Raw genomic sequence first — 23,164 nt, 5'->3', positions numbered from 1 at the left:
TTCCCAGATTTCAGCAAATATTTCAGTATTTTAAATCAAACTTCTGCCTGATTAGCTTAAATCAATCCGAAGAGTGACCAACACATGGATGAGGTGTCCTGAAAACAATGATATTACAGTAAAACTCACTCAAATCGTTATATCAGTTCATATAACCCTGTAGAGTTAGATGGAACCTGTGTGTTGATGGAGGAAAATGTTTTTAAAAACTAGGGATGAAAGGAGAGTGATTCAATTACTAAAATGTGTTGAGGCAAAAGAATGGTCAATTAAAAGGTGATTTTCTCTGTCTTATTGAAATTGGGTCCTAAACAGAGTATAATTTTTTAGGCTCTCTATTAATGTCTATAATACTGATCTAAACTTATTTAATTGTCTAATTCAGGGTGTTCAACCTGTGGCTCTGGAGCCACATGTGGCTCCTTGTCCCTCTGTAGCGGCTCCATGAAGCCTTCACCACATGATACCTGAATAAAATTTTTGCTTATTTTTAACTTATTATATGATTCATCACTCTTGGCTCAAAGGGATTCAAAAAAGTACAAGTAAAATTGGGAAAAAAGGCAAAAACCACAGGAAATGGGGAACAAATGGTAGAACAGCTAAAAAAAACCTAAAATGTCTACAATTTCTAATAAGAAAATTAAATATGGCAGGAAAAAAGCACAGAAATCTGTTTAAAAAGAGGTAAAATGGATAAAACAGCAAAAATGTCAAAACAGTCAACAAAAAAATCTTGAAAAGAACCAAACTGTTAAAATCAGGAACAAAAACTGGTTCAATATAATAAAATGTTCACTATTCTGAACTGCAGTGAAAACTTCATGAATGCATCATAAGATCTAGTTTCTGTTTGTTCATCAAGAACGAAGCTTCCTGAGCTGCTTTCGCCTCATTTTAAAGGTTAAATGTTCTTTATGGCTCCAGAGCTATACTGCACTGGACGGAAAGTCACTAATGATCATAAATTCTGCAGAAATAATTTGTTGTGGCAGACATGCATCAATCTCAGCGAGACTTCTTGTTGTTAGAGTGTCATCCAGGGTGATAAAGGTTTTGGGAATTGATTTACAAACCGGCAGAAAAAAATCACAAACTGATTTACAGCATGTTTCCTCCCATCTGAAAGAATGACTTGATTTACATTTAATATTTAAAGAAGCTTCACTATCTGAGCTCATACAGTCACCAGACTTTCCACAATCAAATGTTTTCACTGTAATGGATCATAGAGATAAAGCCCGCGTGACCCGCGGCTCCAGCGCGCGCAGTGCGGAAGCAGCCAGTTTTACTGGAAGTGGGCGCGCGTGCCCGTCAGCCCGCACCGTCTCGCTCGCGACCGGCCGGGCCAGATTCCGCTGCTGCCGCTGCTGCGCGCGGAGCCCGGTGTCGGAGCTGCGCTCGGTCCGGAGCCATGGAGGCCGACTTCCCGCACCACGTCCTGTTCGAGTGCGCCGCGCTGAGCGACGAGCTGCGGAGGAAGGTCCAGAGCTACTTCCAGGTCCGCCGCAAGTCCGGCGGCGGGGAGTGCGGCCCGGTGGTCCCGGTGCGGGGACACCTGTACCGGATCGGCTTCAGGGACAGGGCAGGTAGGAACCGCTGCTTTAACAACAGATCCGACTGATCTTTAAAGTTTTGAGCAAAGTGAAACTGAAAGTAAGATTTCAGCTGAAACTCTTAAAAAACACATTATTTAATAATTATGATAAACTTTGAACGCTGGTTAACAGACATAAGGAGTTATTCTGAGTTTTTTCTGGATGTAATAATAAACCCAAAAATAATTTCTCTTAATAAACTTCAGGTTTCTTTCTTTCTTCCTTTATTTTTTAATGAAACAGCAGATTGATTGTTTTTTACCTCCATGTAAAAATCCTCTCGGTCAGAAATACTTTCACTTTCACCCTCTGATGCTCTGTTGTGCGTAAACAGCGTCACACCCGGCAGAGGCTCTGCCTGGGGATCATCTGATAACACCGTAAAGATGTATTCCAAATACAAAATAAAACATTTAACACGGGACTTTGCTTACAGTTCAAATAACCTAACGGCACAAAACAGGAACGAGTCACCAGAATCAACCAAATCAGTCAGCAGAGTTCAGTTAAAGTTCATCTTGGGGTCAGCAGCAGAATGAAAGCGCCTGTGGAAATTAAGCTCAGAGCCATTTTTGCGCTGTAGATCATTTTTCCTCCTGCGTTTCCCCTGTGCAGACCCTGTGCAGACCCTGTGCAGACCCTGTGCAGACCCTGTGCAGACCCTGCCTGGTGGTCTTGGATCTGTCTCCTCGCTCGCCTGCTCTCTGCTGAGGCTATAAAGTTTTCCTTTAAATGTGTGGAAAGCAACAGAGAGCACAAGTTCTGCACAGAAACGACAGAAACGGCTCTATTCCAGCGAGAGATGTAAAAGTTATCAACCGCACTGGTATTCCTGTTAACCAGGTATTAACTAGTCCTAACATCATCAGCAGGGGGGAAGCAGTCCTTTAAACCCAACTCAACTTTGATTCTATTGCAGATTAAAACAACAGCAGGGACAATAAAAAGAGTCCAATAAAAGAGTAAAGAGTCAGTCTGGTCCAGGTGAAGACACTGGTCACTGGTTTGAAATGCTGCTGTCTGAAGATGAACTTCACCTTCTTCTCAGTCACATCCCGACTGTCACAGATTTTAAACATGAAGAAAAGTGACATACCGGTATTTAGTGCAGAGAGAGAAGCATGCATGCACATTCTTGAAAGTCCTTTCATTACTGGAGAACTAATAGATTCAGGTTTAACCCCCTTCAGCCCCCCAGTCCCCCCAGCCCCCACAGCCCCACGAGCACCTTCCATCCACAGAGGATAGTTCATATCCAGGACCCAAGAGTCAATACAACTGATTAAAATCCACTTTCTCAGTATCGACGGTCAAATCCAGTCTTACCGTTAATGTAAACAGTCTATCACTCAAGGTCAAAGGTCAGTCTTTATTGGCTGAAGAGAGCTCGGCTTATCAACGTCTTCGGCAGGAACTAAAGTCCTTTATTCAGCCACAGAGCTGGCTCAGCAACGTCCAGATACCTCACTGTTCTGGAAACAATCGGACATTTTCTTTCTGAAATCTAGGAAATGTATATATATTTTACAAAGTCAGAACAAATGAACTCTTGAATGTACTCGAGTTACTTCCTGACCTCCTTCCATCACTTCTCACAGATTTACTGTCAAGAGAACCAGCAGGTCGACATTTCATGGTTTCAGACATGTGACGACATCCAGGACGTTGCTCCCAGCACTGAGCTGTCAGTCTGACGTTGAACCGGTGGCTGCTATGCACCAGAATTTACCGTGGAGAGTTAGCATTAGTTAGCATTGTTTTACTCTCCACGAGGTTGAGAAGAGTACCGCTCACGTCTGAACCGGTACCGGAACTCAACGGTACCAGGTTCAGGTGCTTTTATGTAATGTCTATGTTGATGGGGTAGTACATATCTTAATTTGTTGCTGGTTGCAGACGGCGAGTTGCTAGCATGCTAATCGATGCTAGCATGCTAATCAATGCTAGCATGCTGAGGGTGCTGAATACAGGAGTTGTAGCCATAGACCTGAAGCTGGTCACTCCCTCAGCCTTGATCAAATTGTTGTTGTTTTCCATACTATAGTGCTTTCGCTAAGCCCCGCCTCCAAACGCAAAAGAACCAATAGCATTCGACTACCAACTGTCCGGATATGCCCACCCGGACATGCTCGGCGTATTGAGAGTGACAGAGTCTCCTTCTCTGCTCCAGACCAGCAGAGGGTCCTTCAGAAGGAGAGACATGAGGTGGACGGCGTGGTTCTCACTGTGCGGGACGGATCTTCGTCCTCCGGCGCCTCGCCATCGTCAGGCCCGTCTGCCACCCCCGACCGGACCTCAGCAGCCTCACCGCAGGTGACTGTCCACTTCTAAATGCCTTGTTGTGTATTATTCATTGTCCACCCTTGGATGTTTTTCCCCATGTAAGCGGATGAGAGCCGACTGAAAAAAAAGGAAAAATTCATCCTCGAGCAAGTCCATCGTGCCACGCCATACTTCATTAAACTTTTAACACATTGAAGTATTTATCCTCTATCCAGATGTGAAAACCTTATTTCAATATCTTTTACCAAATTAGAAGTGTGAGCCTTAAAGTTTGGTGAGAATTTCAGTCATTTTTGGAGTTTATAATGGGTGTGCATTGGAGAGGGTTAGAGATTTTTCTCGTCCCCACGGCCTAACCAAACCCTAACCCTAACCACATTTCTTTCTCAATCTTCACAAATTATACATCAAAATGTGGGTATTTTCCTCGTGATTCTCCCAATACTTTCATTTTGTTTCTATCTCAAACGGTTCTCTCTCCAGATGCATTTGTTTGAGGAGAGTGAAGAATTTTCTCCCATGTGTTCCGATGCATTTTGGAGAGAGATTTTCTCGTTCAAATCCAAAAGTTCACACATTTTTACAAACTTGCCGTGGCTATATGGATGATCCTACAGACATGAAAGTTTCAGGATAAATCCATGAAAGACTTCTGACGCTCAGGGTGTAAAAACAAATAATTTCACCTCTCGGTTCTCGAGAAATGACATTTCTTCCGCCGTGCAAACTGCATGAAAAACTGCTGATTCACTGTCATGGCTGCTGTTTGCAGTTACACACACACACACACACACACACACACACACACACACACACACGCTCACACACACATGCTCACACACACACACACACAGCAGTCGGCAGCAGCTGGCAGGCACAAATTAAAATTTCCTTTGCAATCTTCCAGTGTTAACATGTGTTAACATGGTTTTGTATTCATTAATGCTAAAAACTAAAACACTGCGTTTTTTTCCAGGAGCAGAGCCCCACGCCCAATCCTGCACCAGTTCTGGAAGAACATGAAGTCCCCCTTGACCGTTACGTCATTCGTTACTTGAGGGAAAGCCCCAAAGCTCAGAAAGAAGTCCAGGAAAGACTTGCTTCCATTTCCTGTGTTATTTTGTCAATGGCCGATGAAACGATTCGAGTCCGTCACGAAGTCCAGCCTGGTGCTGCCGCCGGGGTCAGGGACTGGAAGGCAGGGGTTGCGAAAGTGTTCGACTGCTTCGTGTGCCACTATGAGGTGGACCCTCGCAAAATCCAAGCTCTGCTTCAGTCCCGCAGCTCTCGCCCGAGCTCGGACGGGGTGAAGGTGTACAGCGAGGTGGGCGTTGTGGCTGTGGCCGGGGAACGTTCTCAGGTGGCCGCCGAGTTAGACGACCTGGACGACTCGCTTTCCAAACGTAAGTTGTCAGTTGCAAGGCAGAGGCGGACCAGCGTTCGTCGAGTGGGTGAGGCCAAACTTCGCCTCCTCTTTGAAGACATTAAAACCAGCGCGAAGGAGACATTTCCAGAGGTGGAGGTCACGCAGGGAGATGCGGGGCAGCTGGTTTTGTCTGGGAATGTGGAGGAGATTGTTAATGCCGGGGAGCTCATCTCTGGCATGGAGGATTTGGTCTTAGAGAGAACAGTTTCGGACAAGAGTCCACATTTTTTAGCCTTTCTGAGGAAGGTTTATGGGGCTCCAGGTGTGTTCGCAAGCATGCTGTCAGTTAGTAATGAGGTGGAATTTGAAATAGGAGACATAGAACTGCATTTGTTCTCTCGGTCTAGGAATAAACTGGAGGAAACGGTAAAGAAAATTGACGAAACGTTCAAGGACGTCAAGTTCGACATTCCAAACTGCTCTGTCGTGCCAACTGAGCTCCTGGAACAGATTAGGTCCATGTCGAATGAGATGAACCAGGGTTCGTGCCGGGTTGAGGTGGTGGTTGGCTTAGACAGCACTCTGTGGTTACAGGGCCACACCAAAGAGGTTGTCCAGTTAAGTCAGGCTGTCACACAGTTTATTTTAGACCAGAAAAGCATAGAAGGAAAGTCCAGTCTTCCCTTTCCAGAGCTTGTACAAGTCTTGCCAGACTTGCTGCAGCAACATGGCTTTGACTATTCAGGTGTCACCTTGCATCCATTAGCATCCGCCTCTGGTCCAATGGTGGCACTGGAGGGTCCGCACGGCAGAGTGACTGAGGTCAAAAATAGACTGGATCCATTTCTGGACACAGTTGTTCAAGAAAGGATCACAATCGACCTTCCCGGTGCAGCTCGGTTTTTCAAAAGTCCCTCTGGAAAAGAGAGCTTGGCAAGCATCGCACGCTCTCAGAAGAGCCTCATTCAGCTTGAGGACCAGCCTCAAACACAGGCCCGGCAGAGTTCCCAGTCTGCCAAGTACGTCCTGCAGCACGGGATCGAGGTGCTGGTGATTCAGGGCGACATGACCAAACAGTATGCAGATGCTCTGGTCAACCCTGCCAATGAGAATTTGGAGCATGGCGGCGGCCTGGCTGCTGCTCTGAGCGCAGCTGGCGGCCCTCAAGTGCAGATAGAGAGCAGAAACACAGTGGCGCAAGGCGGGAAGATCCCCGTAGGAAGTGCAGTGATGACGACGAGTGGAAGCCTGAAATGCAAGAAGCTGATACATGTTGTTGGACCGATAAACGGACAGGTCGGGGGCCGAGAGAGACCATTACTGGAAAAAGGTGTCCAGTCTGCTCTTGATTTAGCAGAAACAATGAATTTCAAGTCGATAGCTATTCCCTGCATAAGCTCAGGTCTGTTCGGCATGCCTCTGCGCGTTTGCTCAGAGGCGATTGTAACCGCAGTCAAGACGTTTGGAAGTCAGGCAGGGCGAAGTCTGACCAGGATAATACTGATCGACAGCAAAGCAGACGTGGTGTTGGCACTGCTGGACGCTTGTGACAGGCTTCTCAAAGAGGGGGCTGCAAAGGTGGAGAATGGTGCTGCCGCCCAGGACACAGCGAGACGAGCCTCTGCTAGACTGCCGAGAAAAGAAATCAGCATTGAGCCCATTTATGGAACCATTGAGTCCCAACAGGTGAGAAACGTTCCTGACCAGAGTGTCAAACATGGAATGAAAACAGTATTTCCAGACTAAAGTACTTTTATCGATTCTCTAAGGTTGATGCCCTGGTGTCTCCGCTGGCTGGCCTCAAAATTACCTCCACCCGTGTTGGAATCGCTCTGTCCAATGCGGCCGGACCTCAGCTGAAAACCAGTTTCGATCAAGCGGTTGCAGCTGCAGGCTCGAAGCCCGGTGACGTGTTTGTGGTGGAGAACCTGACTGCCCTCAAATGTAAAACCGTGATCTTCATCTGGCTGAGCGCCTGGGATAATACAGACTCCCCAGCCCAGGTACAGTACCTTTCACAAACCGGACGCAGTTCTCAGCTATTGTGTCTTCACTGTCTCTGTATCATTGTTTGGATTTTCCAGGTTCTGAGGCAGGGAATCAGAGAAACTCTGTCTACCTGTGACGGGAGAGGCTTCACCTCAGTGGCTTTTCCCTTACTCGGGACCGGACAGGTCCTGAATTGTCCTCCCGACGTGGCATCAAAGATTCTCCTGGAGGAGATCCGCGCATTTGAACAGCAACGAAACAACCAAAAATTTTTTGCTGTGACAGTGATCATTCACCCCAAGAACAAAGACTACTTCAAGGTAAAATTCACCTTGTGAAATTTAGATATATTCGACTAAATGGCACATATTCACATCACAGGTCGAACAGAAAGATCAGACTATGCAGTTTGAAGGCGATCAATCTTCCTGTATTGGCATTTAACACCTGAGGACTTCAACACCGGAACAAGAGTGCAGAGTTATGAAATAGCAATAAAATGATTGGATTCTCCCTCTGCAGGCCTTTAAAGGTGCCTTGGATGCTGTCCAGTCAGGAGGTGCACGTGTTGCTGCTCCAGTCGCAGGTAATCAAGAGTCTTTGTTTTTTCGTAGAGACTGCAAGAGTTTGATTAACTTAAAGAGTATAATTTTTAAAAGAGAATAGTTTGCCTTAGTTTATTAGATTCTTTTTCTTGAACTCGTTATTGTTGATTCATACAAGAATAGCCAGTTTGTTTTTTTTTTTTTTATGGTTATAGGTACCTTTTACCGCTGCACCTCTAAAACTACTGACAAGCTCACGGCCATGCTGGGTAACGTGGCGCTCCAGATGCTCCAAGGCGACATTACTCGCGCGGGAACCGACGTCGTCGTCAACACGACGGACTTCACGAACAAAGGCGCAGGTACGACGGAAACGCGCAGATTCTGTCTCGGTGGTCAAACATGGCCGGAACACCCTTACAAGCTGGTGTGTGTTTACCGTTGCAGGCGTCTGCAAAGCCATTCTGACGGCGGCGGGGCCGAGCGTGGAGCAAGAGCTAGCAACGCGTGAGTCACAGAAGAAGAGCTGTCAATAGAAACCACAGCGTCACGGCTTTTGGGAGGCGTATCATTGTAAAGAAATGATTAAAATCCCCTATAAACTGAACTAAAATTAGCATTTTCTTTTGCTTCTGTCAGTGGGCATACCATCGGACCTCATTTGCTCCACCGGGCCCGGGTTGCTCGGCTGTAAGGAAATCATCCACGCTACCTTTAGGAGCGACACTCAGATCATTCGCAAGAACTGCAAGAAGATCCTGAAGCTGTGCGAGCAAAAAGGCCACCAGTCAGTGGCCTTCCCGGCCGTCAACACCGGTGTGTACTGTGTGGGTCTCACTGTCAGATTCTGATCATCTTCGATGTTGCAGAGAACAGGGTAAAGACGATTGTCCGTCCAACTTTGGGAGCTCTCGTCACTTGTTCACCACATATCGTCTGGACGAGGTGTTTTTGAATCCGGCATCTCTTTGAACTACAAGTATAATCAAAACACGGCTATAAATTTTGATATTTCTCGAAACACCTCATAAACAAATCCAGAAAGGCTTACAGCATATTATACACCCGGGTTCAATGCAGGCAGTCTTTATTTTCCTATACAGGTTCCAGTGCACAGCGTTCTATTTTTACCACCTATTAATGATTGACAGTTTGTTTTATGTTGCTGATTATAAAGTTTATTGCATGATGGACCTTTTTCTCAAGGTCCTGTCTTCAACTTGAGTTTCTTGTGAAGACGATCACCACAACTTCACTTTGTTCTTACTACTTTGTTGTTCTTTGTACTTTGTTCTACTGCTTTGTCTGTTGCTCTCGATGTACATACACTGTTAAACTTTGCTTCATCCTGCCCTCGTCTCTGTAGATTCCTCACGTCTGTCTCGGTTTTCCCTTCAGGACTAGCCGGTATGGATGCCTCTAAAGTGTGTAAAGCCATGCTGGACGGCATGGCCACAGCCATCAAGGACTTGAACCCGCAGTCTCTCGCCCTCATTCGCTTTGTCATCATGCAGCCAACCGTCTTCAAGGCGTTTAGGTGAGAAATTAATCTTTTCTTCTCCATAGTACAAACTCCAAAGTGGATGTTAAGATGGGATGCATATCTGTTTTTCATATGTTTTTGCAGAACAGAGCTGGAAAGCCGCTTTGGACAAGATGCACCGAGTTACACCAGCATGAGAGGTTATTTTTAATGATGATTGTCTTTGCAAAATATTCAGGACACACCATCAACTATTCCCTTTTTTTCGTTTTGGTTTTCAGAAAAAGCCAAACAAAAGCTCAAGAAGTGGCAAGAGAAGCAACCGGGAACCTTGCCTCCTTCAGTACCACAAGTCCAAACCATCCTGTCGCTGTCGAAGCCGCCGCGAGCCGTCATGAGTGTGATCAGCTGCGGTTCAGACGTCATTAAGACCGTCAAGGCGGAATTAGAGAGCGAGCTGCAGAAGCACCAGTTCCAAAGGCAAGTGGACGTGAAGTTTTTCTCCAGGCTTGATCAGATGGAGGTGGAAGCCTTGAAAAAAAAAAATCAAAACCTTGGAAGTCAGCCTAGAGCATAGAAAGTCCCAGGTTGCAAGCTCTGGACCCTACATGACCATCGGTCCAGGGTCGGCTGAAGAGATCTACGTGCTGAAAGGCCTGAAGGAGGACGTCCTCAGTGTGGTTGAGCTGATTAACAAATCCATCCACAAAGTACTCCACAACGACCTCCAGGATAAAGAGGAAGCCATTCTGGCCCTCACCGTCCAGTGGTCCATCAAGGACTCCAAGGGGGCCTGGCAGGAGCTGAGCCTGCACGACAACTACAAGCTGGAGGAGGCTAACATCACCAAAAAGACGGTGGTGGACGTCATGGCGCCGACAGGCATGGCCGTCAGCGTTGACGTGAAGAAGCAGGAAGCCACGGATTCACAAACGGGCAACAAATACCAAGTGAAGCGGATCCAGTCGGAGACAGGTATGCCTCATACATACAGTATCTCCACAGCTGCAAGAAGCCACTCCCCTGAAATGATTTCTGTTTCTTCTACTCCAGCCCTGGTGTTGCCTCCGCACTGGGAGCCGATGAATGACGAAATCTTCAAAAAGGTTGAGTTGCAGAAGCAATCGCAGGAATACAAGGACATAGAGCAGGGTTTCAAGAAAACGGCCAACTACGCCATCCAGAAAGTGAGTTGTGATCACTCAGCGACTGGCGTTTCTTCTCAGACGTGTGAAACATCTGAATGACACGGAACGATTGTGTCCTGAACTCAGATCGAGCGCGTGCAGAACGTCTACCTGTGGCACGCCTTCAGCGTGTGCAAGGAGCGTATAATCAAGAAGAACGGTCTGCAGAACCTGGGCGAGAAGCTGTTGTACCACGGCACATCGGCCGAGTCCTGCAACTGCATCGAACGGGACCGGTTTGACAGGAACTACGCCGGAGCGCATGGTAAATAACGATCCCTTCAAAAAATCAAGCAAAAAATTCAACATTGGGGAGCGGTTTTCCAAAATAAAAGCATCCTCTTTCATTTCTTTTCGCAGCTGCTCTGTATGGAAAGGGAGTTTACTTTGCCGTCAATGCACAGTACTCTGCCAGTAAGTATTCTCCAGCGGACAAGGCGGGTCTGAAGCGACTGTACGCCGCACGCGTCTTTACGGGCCGCTTCACGGCCGGGAAGTCCAGCATGGTGGCCCCGCCCCCCCGAGGAACGGACCCCACGGACTGCTACGACAGTCTGGTGGACAAACTGGTACAGCCCACCATGTTCGTGGTCTTCCACGACGACCAGGCCTACCCAGAATACCTCATCACCTTCAAATAGAGCCACTTTCTAACGACACATGCGGTTCTAAAAGCACAGAAAGATGAAGGTTTTTACTTTCTTCTGGCTTACAGACGTCTAATCCAATGATAAAGTCTTACTGTGCTTTCTCTTCCTTCCTAATGCTGTTTGAGTTGCTCATTAATAAATGACTTATACATTAGTTACACTGACGGTGGAGTTTCTTTCTCTGCGTTGCTTTGCCAGAGAAAAACAATCAGCGGTGCCATGTTAATCCATTCATTCAAATTTGACTCACTGTTATGTTATATGGAATTGTATTATCATTTTTGAATTCTTGGAGTTGACGGTGTTGTATTGAAGATGCGTTTTAGTAAACATGACGTGACTAAGAAAAAAAATACTGAAAACTTACATTTTACACTATTTTTTCAGAGCTGAAATGAATTTGAATAAATTGTCATTTGACAAACAGGGTTGAGTCTCAGGGAATTATTTTCATTGTATAACCAATAAACTGAATAAGCACATGGAGTTGAAATGTTTTTTTTTAAGAAAATAAATAAAATCTTCAAAAATGTGAGACTTCTTTTTGTGCGTAACTCCAATTTGTGGTCCACATCTTAAATATACTGATGTTTTTCCAATGTTGTGGTGTCAAACATACACTTGACTCACATATTTTTGTCTTCTATCTTTGTTTGGTGATTTCAGTACAGTGGTCTTAAGGTCCCTGTACTCATATTTGTTTGTTGAATTTTGAAATGTGATAGCAGCTAATGCATTTTACTAGTTATAATCCAATGAAGTGCATGCTAGAAAAAAGAAAAAAAGAAAACCTTGAAACTAAATCTGTCTGACCCAGTGTCTATGTTTAGCGGCTTGTTTCTGCTGTGGGGGGACGGAGAGGACTGCTGAGACATTTGCGAGGCCAGAAGAGCATGAAGCCGTTTGGAATAAGAGTGAATAAGTGAAAGAGAAGCAGAGAAAGAGACATGGAGTTCACCAGACGCTACCTCCCAATGGAGTGGGAAGAGCGCTGGAGGAGAGAGAAGGAGCGGAGGAAGCGAGTGGTGCAGGAAGGCGGAGAAGGAGTGGAGCAGTACAACCGCGAGCTGAAGAGGATCGTGGCCTTCAATGACGCTCGGATGGGTCTCACCGGCGCAGAGGGGAAGAGAGAAGGGTCAGAGGTCAGGATCGATCAGGAAGCAGCTGAGGAGCACATGAGGGACGACGAGCATCAAGTCCACAAGTACTGCAGCAAAACCTACTCCAAGGACACATTGGAGACCTTGAAGGACCTCCTGGACTCGTCTGTTCTCACCGACCTGACTCTGGTCTCTGCGGATGGAGTCCAGATCAACGTTCACTCCGTCGTTCTGGCCGCCATTAGCAACGTCATCCTGGAGAAACTACGGGAGAGAAACGGACGACCGCTGGACGGCGATGAATCTGACAAGTGGTCAGTGGGTACCGCCGCTGACGGCGTTGGTCTGAGGGCAGTGGTGGAGTTCGCCTACACAGGCGTCGTATCGTCCTTGAACAGAGACACAGCGGCTGAACTCAGAGCCACGGCTCAGACGCTGCTGGTCCCACGACTGGCTGAACTCTGCAACGGAGAGGAACGACTGAAAGATGGAGGACGGCCGAAGACGGGAGAGCAAACCGTCTCTGCAAGGCAACAGAGAGAGATGACTCTTCAGAGCATCGAGCAGCTGTGGGCAGACGGCGTGGGGTGTGACGTACGTTTGGATGTAGATGGAAGCGTCTTCCATGGTGAGTACGACTGTAGTTTTTAGGATTGTCTCGGTACTACTGTGCTGACAGTTCTCGTCTTCAGTTCACAGAGTAATCCTGGCAGCCAGCAGTGATTACTTCCGTGGCATGTTCACCTGTGGAATGAGAGAATCGCGTCAGCGCTGTGTTGCCCTTCCCTTCTTGTCGGCGCCTGAATTGGAGGCTCTCATCAGCTTCTCCTACAGCGGAGTCCTCCCACTCAGCTGGGACTGGGTTTTTGAAATCGCCTGTACGGCTCTCCAGCTGCAGTTTCGACCTGCTCTCTCGCTTTGCTTCGCCTTCATGCAGCAAAAAATCGATTCTGGGTTCTGCCTGGACGTGGCCTCTTTTGCTGAGGCCTACGGGATGTCGGAGCTCCTGGAGGAGGCCAATGACTTTGTACTGAGGAACTTCAGCAAGGTATCGGCCACCGCAAAGTTTCTGGACTTACCAGCAGAGAAGCTCCTGGGCTTCCTTCGGTCGGACGGCCTGTGCGTGCCCTCGGAGCTGGCAGCATTTCGAGCTGTGATCGCCTGGATCGAGGCCAAACCTGAGGAGAGGCTGGCCCAGGCCAGCTTGCTAATGACCGGAGTTCGCTTCCCTCTCATGACCTTCCGAGAGTTCAGGGAGGTCAGAGCCATCAACCTGCGCATGGAGTGCTTTGGAGACGACGACGTGGAACTCTACAGCTCCGCGCTCAAAGAGTTTGGCTTCAGCCTGCCTAAGTCGGAGGACCGGTGTCGCGTGAGGCGACCCAGAGACACTGTGGTTCTGGTTGGGGGAGACCAGCTCAACCCAGACGTGGGTCAGCGCATCCCGAGCAGGGAACTTTGGTTCGCTAACTCCCTGCGCAGCGGCACTGGACTGGTGAAGGACATCGAGTGGCGGAAGCTGGGTGAGATTCCAGACAGGCCAAAGTTCAGGCACGCTGTGGCGGTCCTGGAAGGGAAGCTGTACGTGGTGGGAGGATGCCACTTCTATGCCAAGGATGACATGATGAAGTCTACATACAGGTGAGGAGACGGCAGACTTTTGGTAAACGGGATTATCACCAAAATGCAGTGTGAGTTTTTTGTCTGGTCTTTCCTGCTAGCTTTGATCCTGTGGCGGACTGCTGGACCAGGCTCGCCGACATGCACGAATTCAGAAGCAACTTTTCAGTGGTGCCACACGAGGACCGCCTTTATGCTATTGGCGGCGACAAAGAGATCAACGCCAACATGGACAGCGTAGAGATGTACAACCCAGACAACGATTCCTGGAGGTATTGCAATGTAGAGCGAAGTAGCATCTTTTGGCAGGTTTGGTCTTTAACGTTTTCAGCATTTTGCAGCTGCTGGAAGTGAAAACTACTGGCAGTTCAACACTTTTTTAACTAGAATATAGTGTTTTATATAATGCCCCGCTAATATTGGGCTGAAGACGCTGTGTGTAGGATGCTAGTTCTCACAGAGCTAACAACAGAAAAATATAAATCCAATCCTTCCCTCTTTTATATGACAACTTGAACTGGATCTTTTCAGTCAGAAAGCCTGATAAATTGTGATTGATGTGTTTTGACTCGTCCTCTCTTGCTGATCGTTTCCAGCTTGGTCAAACCTCTGGACCAGGCGTTGAGTGGATACGCCGTCGCCGTCCTCAACGACGGGATCTTTGTTTCCGGGGGCTTCAACTGTCAGTACGTGTGTCTGGTCTCCATGTTCCTGTACCACCCGGAGAGAGGAACCGCTTACCTGGCCGACATGGCCCACGACCGGGCCCAGCACTGCATGGAGGCGGCGCGAGGCCTCCTCTACGTGGCAGGCGGGGTGTGCAACCTGAGGAGGTTTTACACCGACCAACTGGCCTGCGAGGTCTACGATCCTGCCACCGACGCCTGGACCGGGTTCACTCCGCTGCCGCTGCCGCACGTCGGCGCCGCCTCGGCCGTCCTGGAGGAGAAGATCTACGTGTTGGGAGGATACTGCCAGGACGACTACAGCGAGTCTGGACTGGTCCACCGGTTCGATCCCGGCTCACAGCAGTGGGAAAACATGGGCAGGCTGCCCAGAGCTGTGACTGACATCCGGGCCTGTCTGCTGCGACTGCCAAAACACCTCAGACAGTGACAGGCTGGGCTGGTAGGAAGAAACTAGAAATGAAGTCCAAAACACAAATGCATCATGAATGAAAGTTTGTTTTACAAATCTTTTTGTTGCATATGATAGAAATCCACACAAACCATAGCATGGTTATAAGATTAGACATTTTAATTGTCAGGAAAATACAGTTTGCTTATCTTTAAACTGCTTTTTAAGACTTTGTTTTCAGTGTTTTGACATAAAGGACATTAACAAATGTAAACTTTGACTTTGTGTTTATCTTAATCACAGTAAAGATTGGAGGATTCTTTATGGCCAAACCAGAACACTGTGATAAGGGGGGTCGGGGGTGGAGGTGTGTCTGCCCAACCTGAAATCCACCACCAGCTCAGTCTTCTTCACGCCGATGCTGATTGTTTTCTCTGCAGCAGCTCTCTCTCCGGATGCTTCACCTCCAGCTGGTATTCATCAGGAAACTTCACTACATGAAGGTTAATTGAACAACTTTACCCCACCCTCCAAAAAATGATTTAATGTGCAATTAACAGTCATAAATGAGCATTTTTACCAAAAGTATTTGTTCAGCCCCGATATCGTTGACACAGACCAGGACCCCATCACAGAGACCACCAGTGTCCTCCAGCAGACCTCCTTCCTGATCCAGCATGACTAAACACCAGTGCTCAAAGCAGATCCATACAGACCTGAAGTTGACGGGCCTGTCGAGTCCTGAAGGAATGGGGTGTCTCTCGATATTACTCAGCTACAGAATACTTGCTCTGGCATTATATTTCCTGGGATTCCCTTCTGTACTGTGGCAGTCTCTCCTTGACTGACGAAGGTCCTGCTTGCCCCGGGTCCACGCTTTTCTCTCCCCGTCTTGGTCCATGTTAGTTTTTTTATCCATGACTCCAGCGTCTCCGGTGGTCTCCTATCCAGCATCTTCAGCGGCGTTATGAAGTGTTGCTCCGTCCAGGTAGAAACTCAAGGTTTTACTGGTAAAGGTGCCTGGAACTGTGTCCCTTGCTGTTTCAAGACCCTCGATCTTGGTCTCTGCATAGGCTTGATGTGAGACTCCAGGGAGGTCTTCGGTTGTCAAAGCTCAACAACAGCATCCTCCATGGACTGAACTCGCTGCTCCGAGTCCGCCATACGGGCCTCCACTTCCTCAGGTCGTCACTTCTTCAAATTGTTATGCGTTTTCTTTTCTGAAGTCTTAGATTTCCTTCAGGATTTCCTTCAGATCAACAGTGTCCCTGAACTATTTGTCCTTGATTCCAGTATTAGCATTAGCATTAGCCAAAATGGTCACTATCCTTACTCGCTTCAGTTTCTTCGGCGTCCATCTCAGCTGCGATTTGAACCTGTTTCTTGCTTTTCGCCCCACCTGGCCTGTCCTTCACCACTGCCCTCGTTCAAATCGAGCAAGTTGTCCAGTAGATTTTTTGAGTTTTCTGGTCTTGCCGGGAGCAGTCTTTCTAGGCAGCTGCCTCCATCGCGTGCCACCGGAAGCCTGACTGGAATGAGGAGTCTCTCGACTTCGTGTGAAGACAGGTCAGTGAATACTTTTGGTCATGTAACATATAGATCCCACGACTCCGTTCCATCGGGTCTTGTTGAGACTTGGGGTCCCTGAGGGGTTTCACCACTGCCGACTCCCCAGGAGAACCAGAGCCACAGAAAGAGAGCGGGACTCCAGCAGAGCAGACATGAAGTCCGAGTTCCTGCTGTCCTTGGCCCTCCTGGGGTTTCTGAGTGTGGATCCAGGATTGGCTCAGAGAGGCGACGCTGAGACGACGGCCAAAAATCTGGAAAATGCAGATCAGTACGGAAAGGCCATTGAAGATCTGGAGGCCAGGCTGAACGAGACGGTGGATGAGCTGTCCAGACAGAAAATCCACACCGAGGAGCTGAAGAAGGAAAATGAAGGTACGTGAAGACGTCCATGTGTGAACGGGACTCGAGTACGTTTTAACAGAGTCTTAGTTTTTTGTTTTTTTCTTGTGATTTTCTATGAAAACAGACATTAAAAGCAGACTGGAGGCAACAGAGAAGGACATCGAGAAGCTGAAACAGACAGGTAACAGAGAATAAAGTGAAATTTCAAATCTACTCTGACGTTGGTTTGCTTCTTTTATAAGGAAATCAACTCATTCCCTTGAATCTTTTCTGTGTTTTTGTTTTTTTTCATACCAGCTCATCGGATCGCATTTTCCGTCTCTCTGGCAAACTCCAGTGAGGTTTACAGAGGGCCGTGCTCAGACAAGACTCTGAGCTTCACCCGGGTCTTCTCCAACACCGGGGATGGTTATGATCTCAATACAGGTGTGCTGCACAATGTTCAGTTATATCACTACTGAGGACTCTTATTTTGAAGACCTAACATTTTATTGGCTTCAGGCCGTGAATCTTAAACTATTTTCTGATTTTTAAAACAAGATAACATGAAGTATAATGATTTACTGAAAGAAAACAATCATTCCTAGTAGCAATTGGGCCTTTATTTTTTTATATAGTTTAGTTTTATTGAAATAATTTCAAGTCTTAGGTATTGTGGAAATACTATTAAATTTTCTTTAACTTCCTGCATTTCATTAATGGTTGGATTCTTATGAAAGGTACAGATTGAGTATTAAAGTCCAACATGTCATGAAGTCATTTGTGACTTACTGAAGCACGTACTGCATACCTTGTATGAATTTCTATTGTTTTAAAATATGTAAGAGCCGTGAATTTTTATAGCCAAATCCACCAAACTACATCACTATCAGTGGGTTTCGTTTATTTATTACTGTTGTTAAACAGCTGCACAACATCTGGCTCAATACCACAATATCTAAATGAGGATTTGGAGACAGATCTACAGAGAGAATGGATTCAACAAAACTTCAGGAAAATGTATTCAAGTTTGTATTATTGAACAATGAATGTGCAGGAAGGGGTTTTCGTGCTTGCAGTACTCACTTCCACCACTAGATGTCGCTAAATCCTTCTCACTGCTCCCCTCAGGTTATAGCCACACATTTCTGGACAGTTAAAGCTATGAAAAAGATCTTTAAAGAAACTGATGTGATTCAGGGTTTTAATTTCAGACAGGAGAGCAGCTTGAAGCAGCTTATGAATTATCCTCTTTAGAAATCAATAAATATGTAAAAACTCACTGCGACACGGATTTATTCTTCCATCAGAGCTGTATTCCTTTGTGTTTTTCTTTCCAGGGATCTTCACGGCGCCCGTTAGCGGCCTCTACTTCTTCACCTTCAGCACCTACGGCTACAACACCCACACCACCGGAGCCATCTTACTGAAGAACGGCGTGCGGCAGGTTTCCACCTACGACAGCCCCACGGCCGACGGCGCCGACAGCGGCGCCAACGCCGCCGTCCTGCGGCTGGACGAGGGCGACAAGGTCCACCTGGAGCTGTGGGACGACGGCCAGGTGTTCGACAACCTGAACGGACACACGACCTTCAGCGGGTTTCTGCTTTTTCCCGCATAATTCAGCAGGAGTGTTTGTGTTGCGGCGAAGCAACAGATACTGGTGAAACAGCGAGTCCTGCAAGATGCTGCAGTCATATAACATACTAAAATATAAGAGAATTTTGGGTAACACTTTACTTGAATCATCCGGTAGGACGCATTATAAGTAGTTATAAACATTCATAAATGATCACAATGCTTTAGGGTTAGGTCCTGATGTTATAAAGCATTTTGATTTTTTATGAGTGTTTATAACTATAGTTATTCAGTGCTATAATATACTTATAATGTGTTATACAGGGATGCTTCAAGTAAAGTGTGACCGAATTTTGTTATCTAAATGTATTGCAAACTCACCATATATATGATTTATTAATAAATTCAATCAATGCAAATTGTGCAACATTTTTTGTGCATTTTGATGAAAATTTAAATGTGTGAATCTTGTTTCTCTTAAGTGTTGTTCCTCTACCCACTGCAGAGGTTTTGCATGGACGTTTTCTTGCGGAGATAAGTATTTTGTGTTACTGCAACTAAAAAAAATAATAGTAATAATCTTTCCATTGTTTGAATTCTCTTCTTCCAACTCTAGTTAAACAGTCTGGAGACTGTAACAGGAGGAAGATGCTCTAAAATCAGGACAACATGCAGACAGCTCTTAGGAATGTAACCTACGCTTTATTTTCTTCTGTTATTGCTGTTAATACACCACTGGTTCTGTGTGTACATGATCTTCCTCCTGGAGTGAACAGGAGTTTCACGAAACAGTAACACTGCTGCACCATCAACGGGAGGCATCTCCTCCCAGATTCCACAGCACTTTCTCAAATACAGTGCAGGCATCTGTCATCGTTAGCACCAAAACTGAACATAAAAACCCCAGAATCCACAAGCCTGAGACAAAAATGGAATTTTTAGAAACTGCAAAAAAGCATGCGGTTGTGAGTCGGTCTCTAAACTGAACCACGCCGGTGGTCGTCTGGTTTCCTACGATCGGAAGTGTTCCGGCAAACACAGCACAGACGCTCGGATGTCGTTGTTGGGCCCGGGCATCTTGCCCATGTTCTCCCACCGCTGGGCGGCGGGGTCGTAGCGGCGCACCGTCTTGGTGTCGCTGTAGTCCTCCTGGCTGTAGCCGCCCAGCACGTACAGCTTCCCCTCCAGCACGGCGCTGCCGGCGCCCACGTGGGGCACCGGCAGCGGCGCGAAGGCCGCCCAGGCGTCGGCCGCCGGGCAGTACACCTCACAGGAGAGCTGGTCCGCCACGTCGGCGCCGGGCCCCGAGCAGACCCCGCCCGCCACGTACAGCCGCCCGCCCAGGACCTCCATGCAGTGGTGGGCCCGGGGGCTCGCCATGCTCGCCAGGTACGTGCTCCCCGTCTCCGGGTGGTAGAGAAACATGGACGCCACGCACGGGTAGTCGGCGTTTCTTCCCCCGGAGACAAAAATCCTCCCGTGTAAGATTTTGGCAACGTGTCCGCTCAGAGGCAGGTCTAAAGGCCACGAGAAGCTGAAAATAGACAAACAGAATGTCAAAAAAGAAAAACAGGAACAGCAACTTGGTGATTTTATTTATTGAATGGCAGCTGAATGTAATGTTTTCCCTTGAAATAATAAAAATTTGCTTATTTATTCTGAAATAACTAGATTATTTTGTCATACTTACGAAAAAAATACACTATAAATAAAGTTTACCCCTGTTTTTCTGCAATTATGGGACAGTTGTGTGTCTTAATCCAAGTAACAGCTCTTCACTGGGCCGTTGTAAGAAATAATCATGATCCGACTCTTCAGTCTAATCCACTTTTCTCTTTGTCTGGTTTGAAGATACTGGGAGATACTCTTGTGTTGAGTTGATGGTCATGTAAGTAATTCATTGACGTTGTACAGCTCCTGCCTGTCCCATTTAAAACTATAATTCATTTGTTTCTTATAACTGTGAGACAATTACTTTGTTAATTCAGAAAAACTGATAATTTTAATTTTTTCTTGTAAATTCAATGCAAATGTTCTCTGTTTCATTATCTAAAAAGTAAATTAATTCAGGAAAAAATCCTTCTTTTTGTGTGAAACAAGTAAATTGAGTAAAATTGAAGAGGTACTGACATGAGTTAGTCATTCTAAGCAAATTTCTAGCATCTTCTTGAATGTTGCTCCGCATCATTTCAGGGATTCTGTTGAATGTACCTCCAGGTATTTGTCGCGGGGCAGTACCGCTCCACACTGTCTGTAAAGCCGGACTCAGATTGTCCACCGATAGCCAAGATCTTTCCATCCAGAACCACCGCTGAGAAGGAGCTTCTCTTCTCCAGCATCCCTGCCAGGCTCTCCCAGGAGTTCTGAAGGGGATCGAACCTGCAACCATCATGAAGTTAGACAGACACATTTAAAGAAGGGACTGATTCCACAGACTGACGCTTGGTCTCTCTTACCTGTAGACAGAATTCAAGACGTCTCCGTTGCCGTAGTACTTCTTGCCTCCGAAGACGTAGAGCTGTCCGTTCAGCACGGCCGCCTCGTGGCTGAACCTGGCCGGCTCGGGCATCTCTCCCAGTCGTCTCCACTCCATGGCCTTCCGGATACCTGTGAGGTTCCTCAGGGAGTTTCCAAACCAGAGCTCTTTGCTGATGCTGCGGCTTCCCAGGTCGTCGGATATCTGCTCGCCCCCGGTCAGAACCAGACTCTCTTTGGGCAGGTAGACTCGACACTGGTTCTGCAGGGCGGCCTCATCGGAGCAGAAGTCTTCAAAGATGGCGTCGTACAGCGGCCTCAGCTTATTGTTGGACCACATGTCGTTCGATCGGACCTCTTTGAATTCCTTGAAGGTCATCAGGGGAAAGTGAACGGTTTTCATCAGGACTGGAGACAGTCCAAGTCTTGTCCTGGGTTTTGCCTGGATCCAGGAGACTATAGCTTTGAAGACGACGAGTTCGGACGAAACGCAGAGCGATCGGCTCTTCAGGTACTTGAAGAGCTGCCTGCCCGGAAGGTCCTTGAACTTTGAGGTGGACGCCACCTTTTGGAACTGCCGGAGGATGAAATCATTTGCCACTTCAAGAATCTGTGGCACCTCGTAGGCCTCGGCGAAGGAAACCACGTCGAGGCAGGTGTGAGGGTTCATCTCCTGATGCAGGAAGCTGAGGCACAAGGCGAGGGCCGGCTGGTACTGGAGCTGGAGGGCCGTGCTGGTCGCCTCGAAGATGCACTGCCAGCTGAGCTGGAGAACTCCGCTGTAGGAGCAGGTGATCAGAACCTCCAGCTCCGATGCCGAGAGCAGGGGCATGGTCACCTTCTGCTGGCGGGACTCTCTCATTCCCAAGGTGAACATGCTGAGGAAGTAGTCACTGCTCACTGCCAGGATCACTCTGTGGACTAGAGAGATGATGGAAATGAGTAAGCACACACTAATACGCCTACCTACACCTATAAAGCTTTGAAAAATGTTTTAAACATTAAACTCAAAATATCATCTACTTGCTGCTGCTACTTTACCTTTCCATCATACCTGATGCATGTCGAACACATTGCTCTGTCAACGAAACAAATCTGGGCCACACACAACTGCCTCTGGCACTAATAAGACCAAAACCCGATCAGGCCCTCCCTCTCATGTTCATCAAGAGTAATCGAGTAAATGAAGAGGCCTCTCTGGCATATAAATAGAAATCACAGGGATAGAAACTTCTTTTCTTTCTGGCAATGCTGCAAATACCCGAAAATCCTGTAACATGAACTTAGACACTAAAGTTATTAATATAAAATAATCCAGGTTGATGGGTTCAGTTTAAAGTTTCATTCCTTGATGGTAAACAAGTTCATCCCTGGGGAAGATTCTGCTGCAGACGTTACAGCTGATGGTGGACTCACCGTGAAGTGACCCCCCGACAGCCTCCAGGACCACGTCGCAGCCCGCCCCGTCCATCCACAGCTGCTTGATGAACTGAAGGCTGACCATCAGTTGGTGTGCAGCACACATGTAGTCCTCCTTCTTCTCCTGCCCTCCGGTCTTTGCAGACTGCAGGAACCTGGTGCAGAGATCCAGCACTCTGGGCGCTCCGAGTCCTTGAGCCGCCGTCTTGATCTGGTCCACGTTGTCCGGGTTCAGACGTGATATAAGTCCAGTGTAGGCAAACTCCACGATGGCCTCTAATCCGACACTGTCCACCTCTGGACCCAGAAACAGCCTCTGGGTTCGGGTTCCTGAACCAGCGTCTTTTCCGTCTGTGTGGTTCCTGCTCAGGTTTCTCCAGACGAGCGAGCTGACGGCGGCCATCACCAGGAAATGTACCTCAAAACTCTTCCCGTCTGCTGAGGTCAGGATGAGATCCGTGAAAAGAGAGGAGTCCCTGAATTCAGCCAACGTGAGGAATATGTCGGTGGGGTAGTCGTTGTTGCTGTAAATCTTTAGCTCGTCTTCATCCTCATCCATTGAGAGTTCCCCTTCCTCGTCATCCAGGGACTCTTCATCTTCAAGATCTTCATCTGGAAAGTCTTCTTCCATTGAATAAGTCTCACTGACAGTTTTGTCACCATAACTCGATTTCTCCTGTCCACATTGTTGTTTTTCATTTGTTTTTTGAGACGTCCAGTCTTCAGAGACGCTGTTAAGATCACTTACTGACTGTTCAGTGAGATCATCTCGTTCCTCTCGATGTGCGTCGTGAAGTTCTTCAATGTCAAGTCTTCCTAGGCTCAGGTCTTCGCTCTCAGACACCACCGAGTCGGAGTCTTCATCGTACGATTCACTGGAATCTTCTTCGGCACGATCCCCATC

The 23,164-nt window shown here is 47.2% G+C and overlaps 4 protein-coding genes across 4 annotated transcripts; 3 read left to right on the top strand and 1 right to left on the bottom strand.

Moving 5' to 3' along the window:
• Positions 1-1,328: 1,328 nt before the first annotated feature.
• On the top strand, positions 1,329-11,624 carry LOC115408316 (protein mono-ADP-ribosyltransferase PARP14-like). Its single transcript, XM_030119008.1, is given in 16 exon segments — positions 1,329-1,589; positions 3,769-3,911; positions 4,858-6,933; positions 7,017-7,250; positions 7,332-7,556; positions 7,759-7,822; positions 7,997-8,143; positions 8,229-8,288; positions 8,421-8,597; positions 9,180-9,318; positions 9,409-9,464; positions 9,546-9,799; positions 9,801-10,239; positions 10,318-10,451; positions 10,539-10,716; positions 10,812-11,624. Coding segments are annotated over 16 exon segments (4,782 nt in total). The 5' UTR covers positions 1,329-1,414; the 3' UTR covers positions 11,093-11,624.
• A 424-nt stretch (positions 11,625-12,048) lies between these two features.
• LOC115408361 (kelch-like protein 33) lies at positions 12,049-14,937 on the top strand. Its single transcript, XM_030119077.1, has 4 exons — positions 12,049-12,829; positions 12,894-13,842; positions 13,923-14,093; positions 14,418-14,937. The coding sequence occupies exons 1-4, from the start codon at positions 12,049-12,051 to the stop codon at positions 14,935-14,937; spliced, it is 2,421 nt and encodes an 806-aa protein (XP_029974937.1).
• A 1,682-nt stretch (positions 14,938-16,619) lies between these two features.
• On the top strand, positions 16,620-18,409 carry cbln11 (cerebellin 11). Its single transcript, XM_030088380.1, has 4 exons — positions 16,620-16,839; positions 16,934-16,990; positions 17,107-17,235; positions 18,129-18,409. The coding sequence occupies exons 1-4, from the start codon at positions 16,620-16,622 to the stop codon at positions 18,407-18,409; spliced, it is 687 nt and encodes a 228-aa protein (XP_029944240.1).
• Positions 18,410-19,377: 968 nt separating this feature from the next.
• On the bottom strand, positions 19,378-21,754 carry LOC115386158 (kelch-like protein 33). Its single transcript, XM_030088379.1, has 3 exons — positions 20,823-21,754; positions 20,578-20,745; positions 19,378-19,900 (listed from the first exon to the last, which is right to left on the bottom strand). Exons 1-3 carry the CDS (start codon positions 21,716-21,718, stop codon positions 19,378-19,380), a joined length of 1,587 nt encoding a protein of 528 aa, XP_029944239.1. The 5' UTR covers positions 21,719-21,754.
• Between the last annotated feature and the right edge of the window lie 1,410 nt (positions 21,755-23,164).

This window comes from Salarias fasciatus, chromosome 3, assembly GCF_902148845.1.
Source record: "Salarias fasciatus chromosome 3, fSalaFa1.1, whole genome shotgun sequence".
Taxonomy (NCBI): domain Eukaryota; kingdom Metazoa; phylum Chordata; class Actinopteri; order Blenniiformes; family Blenniidae; genus Salarias; species Salarias fasciatus.
Note: the sequence above shows the minus strand (reverse complement) of the source record. Positions and strands in the feature narration are given on the sequence as shown.

Bases quoted from the DNA above. Each gene is read 5' to 3' on its own strand.
- LOC115408361 (XM_030119077.1), top strand. From the start codon at position 12,049: ATGGAGTTCACCAGACGCTACCTCCCAATGGAGTGGGAAGAGCGCTGG. The intron at 12,830-12,893 runs GTGAGTACGACT...TCTCGTCTTCAG, and splicing joins AGATGGAAGCGTCTTCCATG to TTCACAGAGTAATCCTGGCA. The intron at 13,843-13,922 runs GTGAGGAGACGG...CTTTCCTGCTAG, and splicing joins ATGATGAAGTCTACATACAG to CTTTGATCCTGTGGCGGACT.
- cbln11 (XM_030088380.1), top strand. From the start codon at position 16,620: ATGAAGTCCGAGTTCCTGCTGTCCTTGGCCCTCCTGGGGTTTCTGAGT. The intron at 16,840-16,933 runs GTACGTGAAGAC...CTATGAAAACAG, and splicing joins GCTGAAGAAGGAAAATGAAG to ACATTAAAAGCAGACTGGAG. The intron at 16,991-17,106 runs GTAACAGAGAAT...TTTTCATACCAG, and splicing joins CGAGAAGCTGAAACAGACAG to CTCATCGGATCGCATTTTCC.
- LOC115386158 (XM_030088379.1), bottom strand. From the start codon at position 21,718: ATGTTCACCTTGGGAATGAGAGAGTCCCGCCAGCAGAAGGTGACCATG. The intron at 20,746-20,822 runs GTAAGAGAGACC...TGATGGTTGCAG, and splicing joins GTCTTGAATTCTGTCTACAG to GTTCGATCCCCTTCAGAACT. The intron at 19,901-20,577 runs GTACATTCAACA...GTCTATTTTCAG, and splicing joins CCCGCGACAAATACCTGGAG to CTTCTCGTGGCCTTTAGACC.